The 19917-nt window shown below is 38.8% G+C and overlaps 1 protein-coding gene across 6 annotated transcripts in view; it reads right to left on the bottom strand.

The window, feature by feature from the left end:
* KCNN2 (potassium calcium-activated channel subfamily N member 2) overlaps positions 1-19917 on the bottom strand; it is a 76905-nt gene that overhangs the window by 18899 nt on the left and 38089 nt on the right. For 3 of the 6 annotated variants that reach the window (XM_072030921.1, XM_038170451.2, XM_072030923.1), the window contains exon 4: positions 9594-9753. In XM_072030921.1, coding sequence (XP_071887022.1) covers positions 9594-9753 — 160 coding nt within the window. Of the gene's footprint in view, positions 1-1847; positions 2023-9593; positions 9754-19917 lie in introns of those variants that run through there. The other 3 variants (XM_072030922.1, XM_038170453.2, XM_072030924.1) reach the window with 2 other exon arrangements.

Raw genomic sequence — 19917 nt, 5'->3', positions numbered from 1 at the left:
ATTTATGTTCCTTAGAAAAGTGGAAGATTGGCCCCAGAAAAGAGGCACTGGCTTTCTAACATCAAGCCCACACAATTTTAAGACAGCAAGAGACGAAAGGTGAAATTAATTCTATTTTGAGTTGCATTTAAATTTAGCAACTGAACAAAATGCTTAAATGTGCCCTCCAGAACAAAGTAACTATTACTTCATGTTTTCTTTCATTTTGCTGTTAGACCTACAGCATTCCTTTTCTGTCCACATAGTTAAAGCTCTCCTCTCGGCACTTAGTTCTGAATTATTGCAAGCCTCCTTTCATCTGCTTTCAAGCAAATTATCCCATTCTTAGTCATATTGGAGAATGCTGCAATGATTTATTTTCTCTGCCCATCCTTTTTGCCCAGTTTTTCATCTATTCCCTTCCCCATGGCATCACATATAAAACATTTGCCCTCAGTTTCAGTATGTTATGACTCTACATTCTTCCAGTTCATCAGTATAGAAACTGTGTATATTTTTGCTCTGATAATCCCACTTAAAAACAAAACAAAACAAGACAAAAACAATAAAACAAACAAACAAAAAAAACACTGCATTGTCCTTTGATTGAGGAAAAACTCACCAAAAACATGTACAAATCTAATCTTGAGTTTCCTTTCAAATTTTGACCACCGTCATTTTTAGGCTATTACTAGAAAGTCTGACGAAACAATACTTCAGACTCCTGGTGTGCCGAAGGATCACTTGTTTAGATCCCACGTAACACCTCCTTGTTCCCAGCTTTCTTTGCACTATGAAGATGTTAAGCTGTTTAGGAATTTGGAGTATGTGTTTCTACTGTCTTTATACAGTATTGGTATCACTAAGAGCAGGTGTTTAGAGTACTGAAGTAATATAAATAAGAATAAATGAAGGTGGTAGGTCTGTATTAACCAACTGTACTGTACACATCGTTATACTGGACCTGTCTTTGTCTTTTTTCTCCTGTCCTTTTTTCTCCTTCAGATCCTGTTGGGCTCTGCTGAGGTTATGCATCGATCTTACATGCTATAACAGATGAGATGACTTTAGCAGCCTAATCACAGCCCTCTGTCCTTCCTTCACTAATGCAGCCCACCCTGAGCTTTCTGCTCTTATCACCTGGATTGCCTGAGCAGGCTAATTTAAAGCTACAACAGAGAATTTTATATCGTGGCAAACCACAGCAGTCAGTCACAGCAGCTAGAAGGAAAATCTGTTGTTGCCCAGAGCGACTAAAATCACAGAACTCTTATCTGATGAGTACGAGACTAAGAAGCTTGGATCAAGATCATGTCTTTCCTACCATTCACAACTGCTAAGACTGAGGTTCACACTGATCCAATATACAGTGACTGCAAAACTGCAGAGTTCAGACTGAGATGTCAAATAAAGTCTAGTGCTTGCTATTAGCATTCTTGCAACAGTCCCATTCCAGTGAAAACCAAAGAGAGGTGCTCGCAACTCTTCAACCAAAGGGTTATGTTTAGGGGTTGCTTTCATGGTCTTTCAAAATCTGTGACAAGTAGGGCTAGCACTGGCTGATAAGCTGCACTGAAAACATCACTTGGTCAGCAGTTTAAAAGCCTGCATTTCAGAGAACGCCTCTGGCATTTCCACTTGGTTCTTTCTTTGGTAGGGCTCCAAAATACATTTACAGACAACAGTGAACTGAGAAATTTCTGCAACTGCCTGGAGGTCACATATATATGCCCAGAGGGTATTATCAGTGAGAAAGAAAGTAATACGGTCTATCAGTGTCTCAGCTGAAAGTCTCCTGGCAGCTTTGGTTTACTGGACTGGAAGTGAAGTGCAGTCTTTAGCGCTGTAGTTGTCACAAAAATGTCCTGCTATACTTGCCTGTAGCTGAAAGAAGGCAGCTGCCACATTTCTTGCTCATTTCCCTTGAGATCCACTGAGGGAGAGAGAAGGTCCGCTTTGCAGACATATGGCTCTGGTGGGAAATTTAGCTCTGCACCAGAAAAGGCACAACATTCTTCCTGCTGCTCTGTATAAAATGAAAACCTGTAAGAATTTAAACAGATACTCTATTCATTTGGCTTTCTAAAAGGTGGACTTAGAGGACCACCTGGGAAGGGGAAAAAATAATCTTGTTTGAAGCAAAAAAATTCTCCAAAACAAGCAATGCAAAAGTCAAGGGAGGAATCCATCCACAAGACAGACAGAGGCTATGGAAATGGTGTTGCATAAATGCATTTTTGCATTTGTCATTGTTTACTGGGACGGATGTGTAACTTTGCAACACTGAAACAAAGTAGGATGAGTAATAGGACAACAACTATACCATCGCAGCCAAAGCTGTGACCTAAAATAGTTTTGCATTATTTATATTTTCGTATATTCAGTATTTGCCTGGCTTCAGTGGAGGTTTTCTGCACCACAGCTAGAATTTGGTCGTAACATGTAGATTTCTCATCTACAGAACAGCAGATGAATGGATTCTTTACTTCCCACTAGTCTGTAAAGTTCTGGCAATGTTGCAAAAAAACAAAGAAATAATAAAAATAATGAGGAGTATTACATGTCATACACAAAAAATGAAACGGATTAAGTACTCCCAGACTGTATCAGGTAGTAGCAGGGGGGATGAAGTGAACTCTGTTCTTTAGTAATGCAAGCTGAGTATGGGGAAAGAAAGGCTTCTGGGACAGCACAAGAAACATTTCCTAAAAAAAAAAAAAAAAAGTCTGGCTTCTGTAAGTGAACCTAAAAATGACAGTGGTGCTAGCTCAGACGAGCACAATGACAGAACACACCATGATATCTGGACTCCTGGGAAACTGTGAGTGGTCTTAACAGCTGAAAACACCCTGGCAAACATGACACTGCCTGACATGCAAAAAAACCTTTCTGCTGAGCAAGGAGGTGCTTTCACTTAAGCAGCAGGCTGACCAGCCTGTGATGCTGATGGGAAACATTCGTTTAGTAGTTCAGAATGAGACCTACTGATGATATTCTTGTCCAATGTGTGTGTTGTAAATAAAAAAAAAAAAAGTTTTGTAACAATATGTATAAAAGTATATTAAAATTCCTTTATTAAATCTTAAGTTATTGTAGATGAAACAAAACCAACTTACATGGTTTAACAACAAAGTAGAGGTTCTCCTAAAACAATCATCAGCTGCAGGCATATTTATGTAAACAAAGACATCATGAGACAATTGCTGTTCATTCCAGTCAGTAACAGACTGCCTTTGAACTTGCTGAAATGCATCTGCAATTCCTAAATGAGATCAAAGTAGAAGACAGTTCTCCTGTCCTCCGACACTTCAAAAACTTCCCTGATCTGCTGGGGAAGAGGCAGAACTGAAAACCTTCTGTGCTGGGTTGACCTTGGCTGGTCACCAGGTGCCTACCCAGTCATCTTCTCGCACTCTCTCACAGCAAGGTGGTGCAGTGCAAGAGAACTTCAGGGGAATGGGGGCTGCGGTCAGTCTATAGCACTTGGTCTCTGCTGCTCCCTCACAGTCCCTCTCTGCCCCTGCTCCATGTGGGGTCCCTCCCAGGGATGCCGTCCTTCCCCAACTGAGCCTGGGGGGCTGCCCACAGGCAGCAGCTCTTCAAACACTGCTCCCACACGGCTCCGTCCCACGGGGTCCATCCATCCATCCATCCCCCAGGAGCAAACTGCACCAGCTCGGGTCCCCCACGGGTGGGGGCAGCTCCCCCCAGACCCCTGCTCCTGCGTGGGCTCCTCTCCACGGGCTGCAGCTCCGGCCCGGGGCCTGCTCCTGCGGGGGCTCTCCATGGGCCGCAGCCTCCTCCAGGCCACATCCACCTGCTCCAGCGGGGGCTCCTCCACCCATGGGGGGGCTGCAGCGTGGAGATCTGCTCCATGGGGGACCCATGGGTTGCAGGGGGACAGCCTGCTCCACCAGGGGCCTCTCCCTGCACAGCCCGCAGGGGAACTGCTGCTGCCTGCCTGCAGCACCTCCTGCCCTGACCTTGGTGTCTGCAAAGCTGGTTCTCCCCCTTCTCTCTCAGCTACTGTTGCCGAGCAGATTTTTTCCCCTTTCTTAACTCTGCTCTCCCAGCGGCCCACCCAGCATTACTCATGGCTCAGCTCTGGCCAGCAGCAGGTCCCTTTTGGAGCAGGTGGAGCTGACTCTGCTCCGACACGGGGCAGCTGCTGGGCTCGGCTCACACAGACCACCCCTCCAGTCCCACCACCACAAAAGCATTGCCATGTAAACCCAGTATGCCTTCTGAAGGTGTTTTTTTTCTTTTACTTTTTCCATAATTCTAAAGACAGTTACATCTTCCAGTTTTTGTTTACTTAAATGGAGGTAGAAGACAGCCTCTGCCATTCTCTCTCACTCCAGATGACTGTCCTAATCAGTGCTGCTTTAGGGATCACTATATGGAGCTACTCAACTTTTTAATAATTTATTTTTCCTTTACTTCTGTTAGACATTTCATCAGAATAAGCCATTGACCTAAAATAATCCAGAAGTATGTTTATGTCTTGTTCCTGAAAAAAGTTTCCATTTTGACAAACTTGTGTGCTCGAACAACAATAATAGAGGAGCTGAGGACTTTCTGACCTGCACTTTTTCTAGTTCCAACCCTGAATAATTCAAACACCATTAAATGTCTTCTCCATTTTATGATTCTGCTTGATACGCTGTCCAGCTACATGCTATTATGTTAGAAGGAACAAAAACGATCTGTTGTGAATCCTGACATCACTTATGGTAATTATTTAATTTTCAGAAACGATTGAATTAAATTCTATCATATATTTGAAATGTAGACCAAAACCACTATCAATTCACATGAAAACCTTTTTTTTCTCTGGGCTTTCAGGGAAATAAAAACCAAGCTGTGTTCTACATTTTTGAAATTCCTCCAGTAAGCTTCTCATCAACAAAACTATTCACAACATTGCTCTCACCTTTTTTCCACCAGGCACTAGACATGGTAAAAATATTACACATTGATAACCAATGTACAAAATGCTCTAGGTAAACCTTGAAATGGCAACACAACCTATTATTCTTATACTGTTATTATAGATAATTGACTCTTTTCTATCACTTAATAATACAAATCTAGCCAAAAAGCAGCATATTGGTCTTAATCATACCTTTTCAGCTCTCTGAGTGTAATTCAAAGTACATTTCTGTGTCTCATAAACAATTATGTGTTTCTGCAACTCATTACAGAATTAAATATAAAGATTTTTTTTTTGTAAAAAATCCCACAATGTTTTAGGCATCATTATGCAAAATTATTTGTGACCTTTTAGTAAATTACCCATAAAAGTTCTAAAAAACAGTTTTCATATTACACTGCTCCAATCTTGTTTAACTTCTTTTTCTTTACTTTCAGCAGCCAATGTAGCCAATGTTAACAAGAAAGTTAAAATCTCATTTTTCTTTTTTTTTTTTCAATCTAGAAACTACTAATTTTCAAAGATGTTACAATTCAGATTTTCCTACCAATAAAAATCACATGATTAAAAATTACACTATTCTAGATGCCACGTTCCTGGTGTAGGCAGCCGTATGTTGATACGAACTGGGTGAGTCTGATATAAAACTGTATGCACAAACAAGAGAATTTAACCACAGGTAAGAGTCCCCTTTTCTCAGAAACACCTAATCCTCTTGATTTTTTTGGCACATGTGGGATAGGAATTGTGATTCTTTTAAATTAAATGCATATTTCCACATGTACATTAAAAGTTGCAGCATGAGATGTTTTAAAATGGGATCTGATTCGTTTTTAATTCACCATGTAGAACTTATAAAAACTGGCATCCCTAGGAGCAGATAGTACACACTGACTATATTGTGACTACTCAAATAAGAATTCTTCAGTTATACAAATGGAGTTCAAATATAATGGTTGAAGATGCTACTTAAAATGTTTCTAGATGAAACATTTAATGTTGCCCACCCCTATGATGTAAGTTTAAGAAAATCTTCATAACTTCTTTCTTTTATGATCTTAATGATCTCTTCAGAGTTCTTTTCAATAACAGAACCTTTTATTGCTGCAATTTTGGCAACAGCATGACCAAGCCTCTAAAAGAACAGCTATTTGATCTAAAGCAATCTTCACCCAACCTGTAGCCAGCCACTCTGTGCATCCTGTGACAGGACAATTGCAACTCATTCATTTTATTGTGGCAAAATTGGTTTGACCTACTAAGTTCTTCATGTCTTCTAACTGCTGGCAGCTAGCCCGTTAGGAAAATTCTGCATCCTTATCTCTGCATCATACAATCAATGCACAAGCTCACAACGTAATGCTCAACAGAAAAGGAAAAGTCCTTCTCAAACCTTGCAGCAGATTCTTTTATTTGCAGTCATAAGAATGTATTGCTATTATTTCATCTTGCATAAATAAAAAAAATGAAAAAGGCCTGTAAAAATTATCTAAAAATAGTTATTTGCTAGTCATTGTGGCACAAATTGCATGGAATTACTACAATGCATCAGAAAGAGGCAATTTTGCTTTTTCCAACTGTAATGGTTCTTAACAGAGATTAATAGACCCCCTGCTCTCACACAAGACCAGAAACTACTCAACATCCTCTGGATTCGTCATATAGCTTCAATAGGTCATTCATTCATTACAATTCTTCCCATCTTTCAGTCAACAGTTACACACCTTCCGATATCTTCTCCCTTTTGCCCCTTCCTTTTCCTTCTATCAATTTCTATTTCCCTTCTCCAAATTTCTGCCATCCTCCTCATATCCTCACAAAGCAAGAAAAATTTGGCAAACCACTCCAAAGCCCTGACACCATAAAGCCATTAAGCAGTTGAAAATGCTCTGTTTATAAGCTGTTCCACTCAGTACAAGCACAAAGTGCTCCAACTGTAGTTGAGCTCAGCCTGCTGACCAGGATCTGAGAGGTCCACTTGGGTATTACTGCATATTCAGCGTGCATATTTAGTGATAACCACTGCATACTCAGTGAGCAGAAATAATCCTGCAAGTTGCATGGCATGGTGAAGATGGATAGTATAGGTCTACCCATCTCTTCTGTATCCTGTTCTTATCTTTTCCACAACAAATATGAATTAATTGGTTTCAGAAGAGTTTCAGAAGAGTGACTGTATTTAAAGAATCGTATTCAAGACCTATAAGCTTTTTAGTCTTGCAGGCTAGGCTGGAAGATCATTCATTACTGTGTTCATGGTTTCATATTCCATGTCTTTCAGATCCTTTATCAAAAATTTTAAAAAAATATATAAAAAAAATCAAACAAACAAAAAAGTAATTCCAAGATCTGAATTTCTCTCACTGATCCATAATTTTCTTTTCAAAGATGATGATTTGCCAAAGCCATATGGCTGATACCCTTTAGAATGTAATTAAGAGTCAGGCTTTCAGAACTACTAACACTGCAAACTAACCACCTGCCCCTCTCTCCCCCCCCCCCTTTTTTTTTTTTTGGTTAATAATGTTTTCTGTGTCTTGAGATTATTAATCCTTAAATTATTACCAGGTGATTCTGATTACAGCCTTAGTGCTTCCAAAGTTTCTGCAGAACATTTAATCACAAAATACAAACAAAGATAGGAAGGTATAATGTATACATTGCACACGCTTAATTTCAAAGGAGTGAATCTTATTTCTGTTGTGAAAAAGAAATGTCTTGTGTGTAAACACTACATATTAATCAGTACTTCACTTTTGCTCCCAAGCAATAGAAACAACTGCAATAAATTATTTTATATCTGAATCCAAATGGTGCTGTCAAATGCAAAATGACAAATGCATCCTGTAATTTCTTCTTCTGTCTGATTCATTCATTGGTGTGTAGGACAACATCTGCAATAATCTATAGTCTGTTTTTGTGATTTAATTTTTACTTTGTTTTCATCACCATCATCATCATAAAATCGTAAGTGTACCTACTGCCTTCAAAATTATGGTTTGGATGCTGCTATCATTTACACTAGCATAAACTTAATAGCAGGGTGAAACTCGTGGATGATTCGCATCAATATTACTATTGTCACTGCACTTTTGCAGGGTGTTGAAGCTCCTATGATTTCTGTTACTGTAAGTTTTTTTATACTGAAATGCAAATAGTGCAGAACTTGAGTTGAATATGAGTGCATACTCAATACGAGTTAACCTAGAATTTAGCTGCTGCTGTTCAGAAAGCCTAGTCAGAGATGATAATGAGGATGAATAATGATCTGATTCTTGCATCTTGAAGTATTTTCTTCTTATTCTTAAACACTGCTTGGGAAGAAGAAAAGCATTATGACAGGGCTCTGCCCCCATTCTGCATATCCCTGTGGCAATGTATACTGCTTGTCCTCCTTTTTTCCTAATGAACTTATGACCAATTTTTATTCTCTCTGGCATCAAAATGCAGCTCAGAATGAGGAACAAAGGCAAATACTCCAGAAGATGGCAGATTTGAGCTTAGTCAACAGCCTTTATAAAAGCCGCCTGAGTCATTCCTCTGCTTTCAGCCTGTACCTTCCAACTAAATTCAAACTCTGTTTTTAAAGAGATAAGCATTTGCAACCACCAGCAAAATGCACTGGACATCTTTCTTATGAAAGGTCAATGACCTGAAACCTGTAAGCTGTTAAAAAAAAAAAAAAAAAAAAAAAAAAGGAAAAATTGTAAAACATTACACAAACACCTTCATCTATTTTACTCTTTGGACATAAAATACACTCTTACAAACAACAAATTTGCCAAACACCTGTTTTAAAGGGGAAACTATTTGCTACCATTTGTTTTCAGTCATAATCCCAATATACCTGTTTTAACAGAATGTAGATACTGGAGCTGCATCACTTATCATCAGTAGCAAGATTTCAGAAACATGTATGCATCTCGCTGTCATATGTAGCATATATGATGTTTATCTCATTCACGGGGACATTTGTACAAGAGTCAATATAAATAAAAGTGGCACAATCATGAGCTTTTCTTCTTCTGATTTACTATAGATGTGCATAAATTTCCCAGACATTATAATATATCATCCTACTTCTTGCCTAACTTTGACCAAATGGTGCAATACTGACAAAAATTTAAAGCACATATACAGAACAGCTAATAAATATATATTGAATGTGCATGCACCAACAACTGCTGCATTGTAATACTGTTAGCAAAAACTCATACTGTGAAAATTGCACTACATAGGTCCACTTAAAGCAATGGAATACTATGTGTAATATATTAGACTTATAATAAATAAAACTACGTACAAGTAAAATGCTTTAGAAGACTAGCAGCCATTGAGTTTCTATGTTTGTGACTAACTTAATTTTAAGAAACAAAACTCAGAACTGTAGATTCATTATTACTGGTAATAATTACACATGTCCAAAGATAACTGAGAAGATGTGATACCTTAAAACGTAATGAAAAACTCTTAAAATTTTGAAGCTGAAAATTATGTCAGGGTGGAATTTGTTTCACTGTATTTCATTACACAACTATTAAGTTTTACCTCAATCTATATCCTACACAGTCTATATCCTATACAGGCTAGCAAATTAATATTTCTTTACATCTACCACAAGTTTGGGGATTAATTGCTGCTAATAATCTCACATCCAATGAATAAATTCAGAAATACTCACCATAATTCCAGTGAGTAAACAGACTCCTTTCCCACAGTATGTATTAGGTACCATGTCACCATATCCAATGGATAGAAAAGTTATTGAAATCAACCACATTGCTCCAAGGAAGTTGCTAGTAACATCCTGTTGATCGTGGTACCTGGAAGGAAAAAGAAAACTAATACTTTACCATGAAAATTTCTGTCATTTGTTATTCCGTAAGAAAGAAATCTCAGTAACTGCTCATACAGCCGTTTCTGTATCCTACAGCTAATTATTTTTAAAAGCAGCTATAAAGAACTAAATAAAACTAAAATACAAAGGCATCAGTAGTAAAGAAACTGAAGACAAAACAATAGCACAAGTAGTAGAGATTCTCTGGATATTTTGTATTTTAGTATTCTGTTACTACTATAAAATAGCAGAAAAATAGCAGAAACTGTAATATATCAGGATACAAAGTTTTTTTAACAGAACTTCCTCAGGGGTACCAGTCCTGATAATCCTCTGCATTGGCATAAGACATAAGTCTGTTGCAGGCTGAGGCATATAAGAAAGTCAGAAAAGGTTGTATGGGCAAGCAGAAATCAGAGCAAAATTCCATCTCCTTTGCCTAACAGTAAGTCTGTGATCAGAAATCTAATAATGAACTACCGTGTAATGCTTTATGAGAAAACCTAGTATCTTCCCTCTCCTTCAGCATGTTCAAGATAAATAGTATTGTATTCCTCATCATTACAAGATCCTCACCATAAACATAAGAAAACCTCTCTTTTGTGCTAAGTCAGCTAATTAAATGTAATTTCCTGATGTGCCATTTGTTGTCCTAGTTTTAATACTCTAATGGAATACACTCATTTTCTCCTTCAAAGAAAACAAGTTCTGATGAATAAGCTAGTCCTCATATGACAGGTATAGCTAATCAACTGGGAAGCCATAATGACACATTGTAGGAATAAAAACTCTTGTCAACACTCAGCCTGCAGGGGAAAACGCAGCCTAACGTAGATGGTATTTTGCTCCCTGTTCAGAGCAGCTCTGCAGCAGAGACTGTGACAGCTACTGCAGCCTCAAGGTTGCAATAACCCCTGCAGCTGCTGTGAAGCCTCAGGTTGTTTATGTATGCTGCTGGATCTTCACAAGTATTATTTTATTCAATCTCCAAAACAGCAGGTCACAGAGTACCGCCAGAGAATTAGTTCACAAATCTGTAAGCAACCTGCTTTTGACCACAAAAATAATTGCTTCAGTCATCCTCCTTCCTGGACCTCACCCTCAATGCTGGAGCAGGCAGGAATGCTGAGTGGGCAGAAAGCAAGCTCAGGAAAATCCCCTATTCTCTCTCTTGCAAGATATTTGCTGTAATGGAGGCAAAACACCTCCATTCTTTTCTTAAATTCCCACCTCTGCCCGGATGGTTACAGTAAACAGAAAACTCTGCCTGACAGAGACTACAGCAATTTCTCCAAATCAGTCTGTTCCACTGTTTGCCTGTACCCTTCTCTCTGTTGGCATCAGTGTTGTCCTTCTCACACACTTCATGCAAGCTTTTGAAGGATTTTTGTTCTGCATCTAGAGCAATGCAGGAATTACCCACATTTGGCGATCTAAGGATGAGAGTGATAGAAATACTGATAGTCACAACAGCAGCAAGGGCACAACAGCAAACTTGATCTAACTCATCACCATGAAGTTCTGCACAACAAAAAGATTTGACATTGTGTTTTTTGTTGTTGTTGTTTTGCTTTGTTTTGGTTTGTTGTTTTTTTCCAGCCTGCACTGCAGATGCCAGATGTTACAGATTTTAGTTTTTACTTAACAGAGTTAGATATGAAATAGCTAATGTCTATGAAATCTATGGATGCAGAGAGAGAGAGAGAGATTTATCCCATTCAGGAGGCAAAAGAGAGCCTGCACATCATGCAGTTCTCTACACAGTATCACATAGGTGATATGACCACAGGCTTTGGACAAGCTTCACAGAAGTGACCTAGAGCCACAACACATAGTATAAAGCCAGCAAGTTAACCCTAACTAATAATAAATGCTTATACAAATATTTATGAGACATTTCCTTAATGCTCATCTTTGGGTTTTGAACCTGGTCATTTCTGTACTTCAGACAAAACACAGTTTACCTACAAAGATAAAAATACAGCGCAATGCCCTTCATTTTTCCTATATTTTGTCCAAACTGTTACATCCTTTAAATTTTCAGCTCTACATTGTGATGCTTACAGAGATGTTGATGTGACAGAAAACAGAACATTCAAATACAACTCAATAAGTTTGTGAAATAAACACCTGTTTCACATAAAGAACATAAAAACCTGTCTCACCTAGTTGTGGTTTTGAGGTTATAGTTCAGTGGTAAAACTGCACACTATTTAAAAATCAGCATCAATATTTATGACTCTATTGTGACCGAGACACAAAGAATATGATGTATGCCCCGTATGGACCAAAAAATACTTATTCTCTCAAAACTCTACAGGGAAAGTTCAAGGAGGGGATTTTCATGTTAAAAATCCACCAGTAAAAGGAGGGATACTGTCCTGATAATCCCATGGCTTCTATGACAGATTTACAGGAAGGTGGACTGGTTTTGTCTTTTTTTTTTGTTTTCTTCTGTAACCTGTTTTGTGATTTTTTTGCGTCTCTGTGCTAAACCATTCTGGTATATGCATAAACCTCTCTGATTCTGGTACAATGACAGGAATACACCGTCAAGTGCTGTGCCATGTCATCACACCATGCAGCCACTTGGGATCCTCGCCCAAACTATCCAAGCCTGGATTCTGTCTTCTCTATTTTGTGGGAGCAACAACAGAACCTACAAGCTTAGATTTTGGCTATACTCTGTCCACCATCAAATTACCACCAAAATACATAAAAACATGAAGAGCAATTTCTTAAAAAAAAAAAAAAAAAAAAAAAAGAATTGCAATGTCACATTCGTACAGCCATGAGAACCACTGTAAATTTGTATGGGGGGCATTTGAACTGCTTTGTTTTGAGGAGCTGGGCAGAAAGCTACTCATCGCCATTCCAACTTCTTTTCAAAGTTACCACAGCTGGAAAGGGTGAACTTCTCCTTTCATGGAGGGACCAGTAAAATGAACAGAGCAGAAATTAACCTTTCCCATGCTCATCTATCAGTGTACCTCTAATGCGTGGCACTCAAGCCACTGGACGGCCTGAAAAAAAGTCATCCACATCATTGTGTTCTCCTTCCAGCAGAGCCGAGGTCACGGACACTGCGATGAGGAGAAATGCCACCCGCACTAGCAGCTGGAACAAAGCTGTCTCACTCACTGTCAGCAGCCATCAACCTCTGCCAGCATTTCCTCATTCCATCTGGATCGTGAAAGACAGGTTCGATGTAACAGACTCCAAATTGCAACTACAGTTTTCCTAAGCTATCCATTCACTCTGAGCACTATGAAAAGCTCAGGAAGAAAATAAAAAGAAAAAAGAAATGCTTCCTTTCAGAGATTAAGTTCCAACTAAACCAAAATCCAGTCATTACTAACCAAATTCTAAAACTTAAGCTTTTAGGCATTAATCTTTAGTTTGATAAAGATTCTCATATTTCATAAAGCTTCTGGTTTTGTCTTTTTTATTTGAATCACTACAAAGTATCTCATTATCTAAAATCCACTATTCTTAGTCAATAAAATCTTGCACTAGAAACATGGTGAGCCATTTAAATTAGAAGATAAGGGCTAGTATTTAATTGTGTTAAAACTACAGCTATATACAGTTTGATGTCCTGGATCACATCCAGCCTCATACAGCAGCAGAATAAAGGGTCATTTAGAAAAGCTGTGTATTCCCCTGAGGTAGGAAAATCCTTGGCTGAAGTCACACAAGCATAAGTCTTATTTATCACTTTTTCTTTCCTTCTCCAGTAAGGAATGTGCTCACAGACAGGTGGTACTACAGCTGAAACTCTCCAAGACAACCCTCATCCTGTGAAACGCCACTAAGTCTGTTCTCACCAGCCAGCATGTATTAGTCCTGACACAACTTTAATTTCAGTCAAAATTAACTGAATGATTCGATTTGTGCAAAAATAGAATGATTTGATTCCTTCCCAAGCCAAAATGTGTGGGACTTTTACCATTCATCTCAGGAAGGCATAAATACACTACTCGACTGTTTGGGTTGTCAAAGCAATATTCCAGAATCTGTATCGAACAGCAGTCCTTTTCTTCTGGTTTCGCTATCAGATTTGTGATTTTCAGTACTGCTCTCCTGCAGAATTATGTTTCTATTTGGTGACATTTCACCTGACTGATAAAACATCTACTTTTTAGCTACATGGCAGTTGTCACACAAGAATATCTTGACACCTAAGTCACGTTCATCTTAAGTAATGAGTAACAAGAAATGAAATATAACATGTAACTTAACCACCAGCATATTAATTCGTGCCTAGCAGATTTGCTTCAGTTTACTTGGCCTCCACAGTCAGCCTCTGATAATTTTGCACTCTTTGGTGTGTTTTCTTTAACAAGTCAAGAACTAAAAAAAAAATTGAAAAGAAGACCATTTTTCTAGGGACGACATAGTCTGCTTTTATAGTGACCTAAAGGAATCCCAAGCTTGCAGTACAAAGCCAATCTGGGCAGTTTGGTCTTGTCAACCCTTAAAAACTTTTAGAGTAATTATGGAAACAGGCTCAGCCCATTAAATCAGAAACTTGTCAAGACTCAGCAGAGACACTGATTGATCTAACTAGCTATTACAGCTCTCCCACAGCACCGGGCCATTCTGTTACCAAGTGCCTTTTTAGTCTTTCTTCAACAGTAGATACTTGCAGGTTTTTTTTCTGGTAATACAGTGGTGATAATAGGTCTTTTTATTACTTCCCATTTCCCCCTGCTTTAAAGAAAGACAAAAAGAAAAACATAACTGCTTTTAGAAGAAATAGGTGCACCAACTCCTTGACTAATGAAGTCAGTGAAAGAAATGTTGCCCACCTTCATGAGTTTAGGATCACGAAAGGCTGAAAAGTGGATGTCACAACTTTTCTATTTTCTAACACATCTCTTGACATCCTCCAAATATTTATGCACAGCACCAAAAATGTTCTTGTCATAAAGCTGTTCCACGGAAATGCAAAACACTATGGCAAATGCCTGGATTTCACAGACAGATTCACAATAGTAGCAGTTCTGAACCCAACCATAAGCAACCACTGTGATCAAGCAGTCTGAATTATTTCTACAGGGGTTAAAATGTTAATTATTTTCTATTAAGAATATTTGCGGGCCATTTATGGAGAAGTAATACAACAGGGAAATGTTAAGTATAATCGCATAAGTAGCATATGTGCTATATTAACTTAGATGGACAGAAACAATAAAATTAAAACAACTGATGGGATGGGATAGTAAGAAGTCAACACAAAAACAGAACAGTGAAATTGCATGGTTTAAGAAAGTTTATCGTTATTCCTGAATATAAATTGCACTTCAGACACAGGTGTGGAAACATACATAAGGACCTAAATCCTTAGCTGCTTTCAGATATGAATGCTTGGAAAAGGGGTAAAGAAGTGAAGGCTTCTTTTTTCAAGAGGCACCAAACTTTTATTTGACTGCCACTGGCAAAGGTCTTGCCTTGTTTTCTTGGAGCTGTAACGAGCTGATGCTCTACTGAATCAGTATGCCTGTCTGCAGCCTTGGGAGATGTAAACAGTGTACATTTTTCCAAGAGAAGCCATTTGGCTGCAAGCATGATGTGAATATACCAAAGCAACTGAAGTTGCCTGCAAGTATTACGTCCATTTTCTTTTTGACCTATTTTAAATAAATGTGTAAGAGCATGAAGAGAAGCTGCTGAACCAATTCGACAAGTACTGGGAAATTGGAAAACCTGTAAATTTGTGAGAGACAGCAATCCACTAAGATGAACAGTGGCATAGATAGGAGTGCTCAGTATCTGTGCACAAATAGGAAGCACTGGGAATAAAGTGAGAACTATTGCTTCAGGTCCTGGACTGTATGAAAACAGATATGTTTAATAAGAAAATTTAAAAACAGTATGTTCAAAAACTTTTCTTTTGCCCCACTTATGAAACACACACTAACTCCACCTTTTTCTTTTCTTTCTTTTGTTTTCATTTTTCCTTTCCTTTCCTTTCCTTTCCTTTCCTTTCCTTTCCTTTCCTTTCCTTTCCTTTCCTTTCCTTTCCTTTCCTTTCCTTTCCTTTCCTTTCCTAATATAGTCAAATTCATTCTCCCACTTCTTGGCAATTTCAAGCCTTTTTTTTGCCCTTTTTTTTTTTTTTTCTGTCCCCTCATCCCCCCCTGCAGTGGCATAACTGAGGTCAAATTTTATCTCTGTTAAGGTCAGCAACAAAAATCCTATTGACTTCAGTGGGACCAAGATTTCTATTTTGCGTGTGTGTGTGTGTCTGAGTTTCAGCTGATCATCCCCTAAATGTTACCAGCTAGTGTTCCCATGCTTATTCATTTCAGAATTCTTACTCTGCCATTGTCTTCATCTCACATTTTGGATGCCAAGAAAGCTCCGCTGTTACCAGTATGATTACATTTATCAAGAAACATCCTAATAAAATTGCTAAGCTAATTAAACTAAAAAGAAAATTTGATGTTTTTCCTCTTCAACATTTGGAAGCATAATAATGAAATAAAATGCTCGTTTGGGGATTTAGACTTAGCTATAACATATATTTACTTCCAGTATGCTCGTTGTGATTCAGTAAAATAACAAACTAAAGATCCTGGAAAACTATACCATAAGTGTTAAACCAGTAAGATCCTCAGTTACCTCCTGGAGATCTGAATGAGCTCTGCTGGCTCTACTTTCTGCATGTATGCAGCAGGCATTCTTTTAAGAACAAAACAAAACAAAAATAAAGACAAAGACAACACAGAAACACTTCCTGTAGACATCCAGATGTATCCACTCTGAGAAGCAGCACTGTTTCTCCCCACTAACTCTGTTATCCCCATACTCCTGCAGCAACTTATAAATAGCCTCCACTTTCCTTTCACCTCTTGGTGCATTTCTCATTTCTTCAGTGTCTACACTGCCGACTGTCTGAACAAAAATATTAATAAGAGCCAAAAAGATCTTCAGACTTTTTTTTTTTTTGGTCTAATTTACTGAAATACTTTACTTACTAACTTTAAATGCTTTTACATTCTTTATCTTAGAAAGTACAATTTCATTGCTTCCTTAGACTCCATTGTTGGCCATTACTCTCTTAGTTCATACTGTTGTCTGTCCATTTTTGTTCATTAGGCCAATGCAGCATAAAGAACTCCATTTTTTTTAGACAAATAGAATAGTGTGGTTACTAGTGAAAATAAACATTAATGATAGTTACAATACCTATAACCGTGAGCTACTACAAAATAATAAACACTGTCTTAAACATATAAAAAGCACGTGGTACTGTATTTTGTAACAGTTGATTTTAATAGCTCTTGCCTGTGTCAAAACTTCAGCATTTTTACCAGTTTTAAATTTGAAGAATTCACAGAAATTCTATATAATTAAATTATTGAAAGTGACAGGAAAACAATAAATAAAAGTTTTACATGTTTAGCTGTAACACATTTTAGCATCAACCTGCCAAAATTATTCAGTGGAAGTACCAGCACTGAGGGTATTCTTTTTCTTTGAACAAAGCTACTAAAAAGATCTTTTTTCATAAAAGCTGTATATTATTTGGAAAACAGAATTCCTAGGTTGAGGTATTGAAGAAGGGAGAAACAGGCCAAACAGAGAAAAAAGGAGGTAGCATTATTAACACGTGGTATTTTCTCAGTATTATGGGAGATCTAGGTTTTAGGAGGACTTAAAACTGAACTGGGTTATGTGCATAACAAGAACAACCAAGATTACAGTAGCAAGATAAAAATGTATACAAGATACTCATCTTGAAGTTTCATAGCACAAGGCAAACCCTAAATATCAGGGATTAGGAAGAAGTTATGCCTATAAGCAGGTATGATAGATCTGTTAATCTCTTTGTGATTATCTGATTTAGAGCAAAAGTAATGCTAAAAATGAACAATATAGATGTGTGTCTGTAAAAGCAGGAGTCAGTTACAGCTGTACCTCATGGCAGGGCAGCAGCATGGCAAGCACCATCCTTACCACCCAGCCCTGCAGACAGGGCATCAGCCCCTCACAGCAGAAGACAGGAAGCTGGAATGAGCAAGCCGGAGCCAAGCAGAGGAGGCCCACCACGTGGCATAGTGCCATGTACAAGTCTGGGATGCGCTTACAGGTTTCTGGCCAAGCCCAAGGCCACATCACACCTCACACCTTCAGCAGAGCGAGATCCAGGCCCATGCCCCTGTTTCTGCTCACAGGGGTGGTGGGCAGAAGCCTGCAGGCCCTCACCCTCACACGAATTCTGGCACATCCAGCACATAAATATAAATGTCCTTAGGGACCAGGTCACTGAGAACAGGACTGAAGAACAGAAATAGCTGCTTCTGTGCCAAGCACAAGAGAAAAATGAATGGTGTGGCTCAGCCCTTAGGCTTCCCACATCACTCACTGAAACTGAAGATGAGGGCAGGGGGAGCAAAGTCCCACCTACTGTAAGTGAAGAGCAGGTTCAAGACCACCTGATGAATCTAAACAGGTACAGGTCTGCGGGACCTGATGACATGAATCCCAGGGTCTGGATGGAACTGGCTGATGGAGTCGCCAACCCTTTCTCCATCATATATGAAAAGTCCTGGCAGTCAGGCGATGTCCCTGGTGAGTGGAAAACTGGAAATATCACTCCCCTTTTTAAAAAGGTTAGAAAGGAGGACCCAGAGAACTACAGACCGGTGAGCCTCACCTCTGAGCCTGGGATGATCATGGAACAGATCCTCCTGGAAGCAATATCAAGGCATATGCAGGACAAGGAGGGGATTCAAGACAGCCAGCATGGTTTATCCAAGGGCGAATTGTGCCTGGCCAAACTGGTGGCTTTCTATGATGGAGTGACTATATCAGCTGACAAGAGAAGATCAACCCATGTCATCTATCTGGACTTCTGTAAGGCCTTTGACATGGTCCCACACAACATTCTGGTCTCCAAAGTGGAGAGACTGTAAGGGTGGACCATTCAGTGGACAAGGAATTGGCTTAAAGGCTGCACCCAGGTTAGATGGGGCTTTGGGCAACCTGGTCCGGTGGGAGGTGTCCCTGCCTATGGCAGGGGGTTGGAACTGGGTGGTCTTTAAGGTCCCTTCTGACCCAAACAATTTTGTGATTCTGTGGTTCCATGACAAAGTTAGGAAAAATGGTAGATGAAGGTCTCTCCAACTTGAATGTCCAAGTAAGCAAGAACAGATAAGCCAGTTTTGCAAGTTCAAAAGGTTTTCTGCTACTAAGTTATTAAGACCTAAGGTCAGTCTGACATGACTGATTATGTTCTGCATCCAACTTATTTATCTTAGGTTTCTTTTTATTTAAAAGTATCATTTGGGAATTTTATTGATCTGTCTCAAAAAGGAAAAAACCTGTAGAAACAGACCTCCTTCTCCCTCCCACCCCCGCCTCCAAACTCAGTTAAACAAAAAACAAGAAAACAAACACAAACTCAAAATATTCTTTGCTGCTTATATTGAAAATCCAAAATAATATTCCCCCAACCATGGGTCACACAATCAACTGGTCTCATGGGAAATTCAAGGTTAAACACAACTGTTAGAACTGCTCTTCTTCAGAACAACGTGAATAAAAGGCAGGGGAAAAAGCATCAGGTTCACTGTATCTAAAAAGGCCCATTTAAATAAAATATGCACAAAAGAACTAGAAAAGAAAGTAAGGCCAGTACGAACACCCTTTTCTAATAGATGAAAGCTGGGACTAAGAGCAGCAGTTATCATTAAGGTTACAACTCATTATTCTCATTTTAAAAAACTTACATTACCTATTCTTTGTGCAAAATTTTGCCCAGTGTTAATTATTTGGACTAGTATGTTTTATTATATTCAGACAATCTTTGTATTTATTTAGATAGATGTAGCTTCCATTTGCTATGGAGCAGGGTCAGGGATTCAGTTCTTGCCAGCTCTGTTGGAATTTACATTTGGTGTCGTTCTCTATTCAGCAAAAGAAAACCCAGTTTTGTTATTTTCCACAGAGCTGCCTTCAGATTTTAAAAGCTCAACTCCTTAGCCTATGACAACCCCTATATGCACACCCAGACTGAGATGAGAAGCAGCATGCTTCATATCCCTCAAGCATTAAGAGGCAAAGTCAGACTGTAATGGTTATCGTTAGCTGCTGGATCAAGAGAAGCAATAGGCACTGATACTCGTGGCAAGGTCTAGAGCAGTCTTGATTCGTGATA

Source organism: Anas platyrhynchos, chromosome Z, assembly GCF_047663525.1.
Source record: "Anas platyrhynchos isolate ZD024472 breed Pekin duck chromosome Z, IASCAAS_PekinDuck_T2T, whole genome shotgun sequence".
Taxonomy (NCBI): domain Eukaryota; kingdom Metazoa; phylum Chordata; class Aves; order Anseriformes; family Anatidae; genus Anas; species Anas platyrhynchos.
Note: the sequence above shows the minus strand (reverse complement) of the source record. Positions and strands in the feature narration are given on the sequence as shown.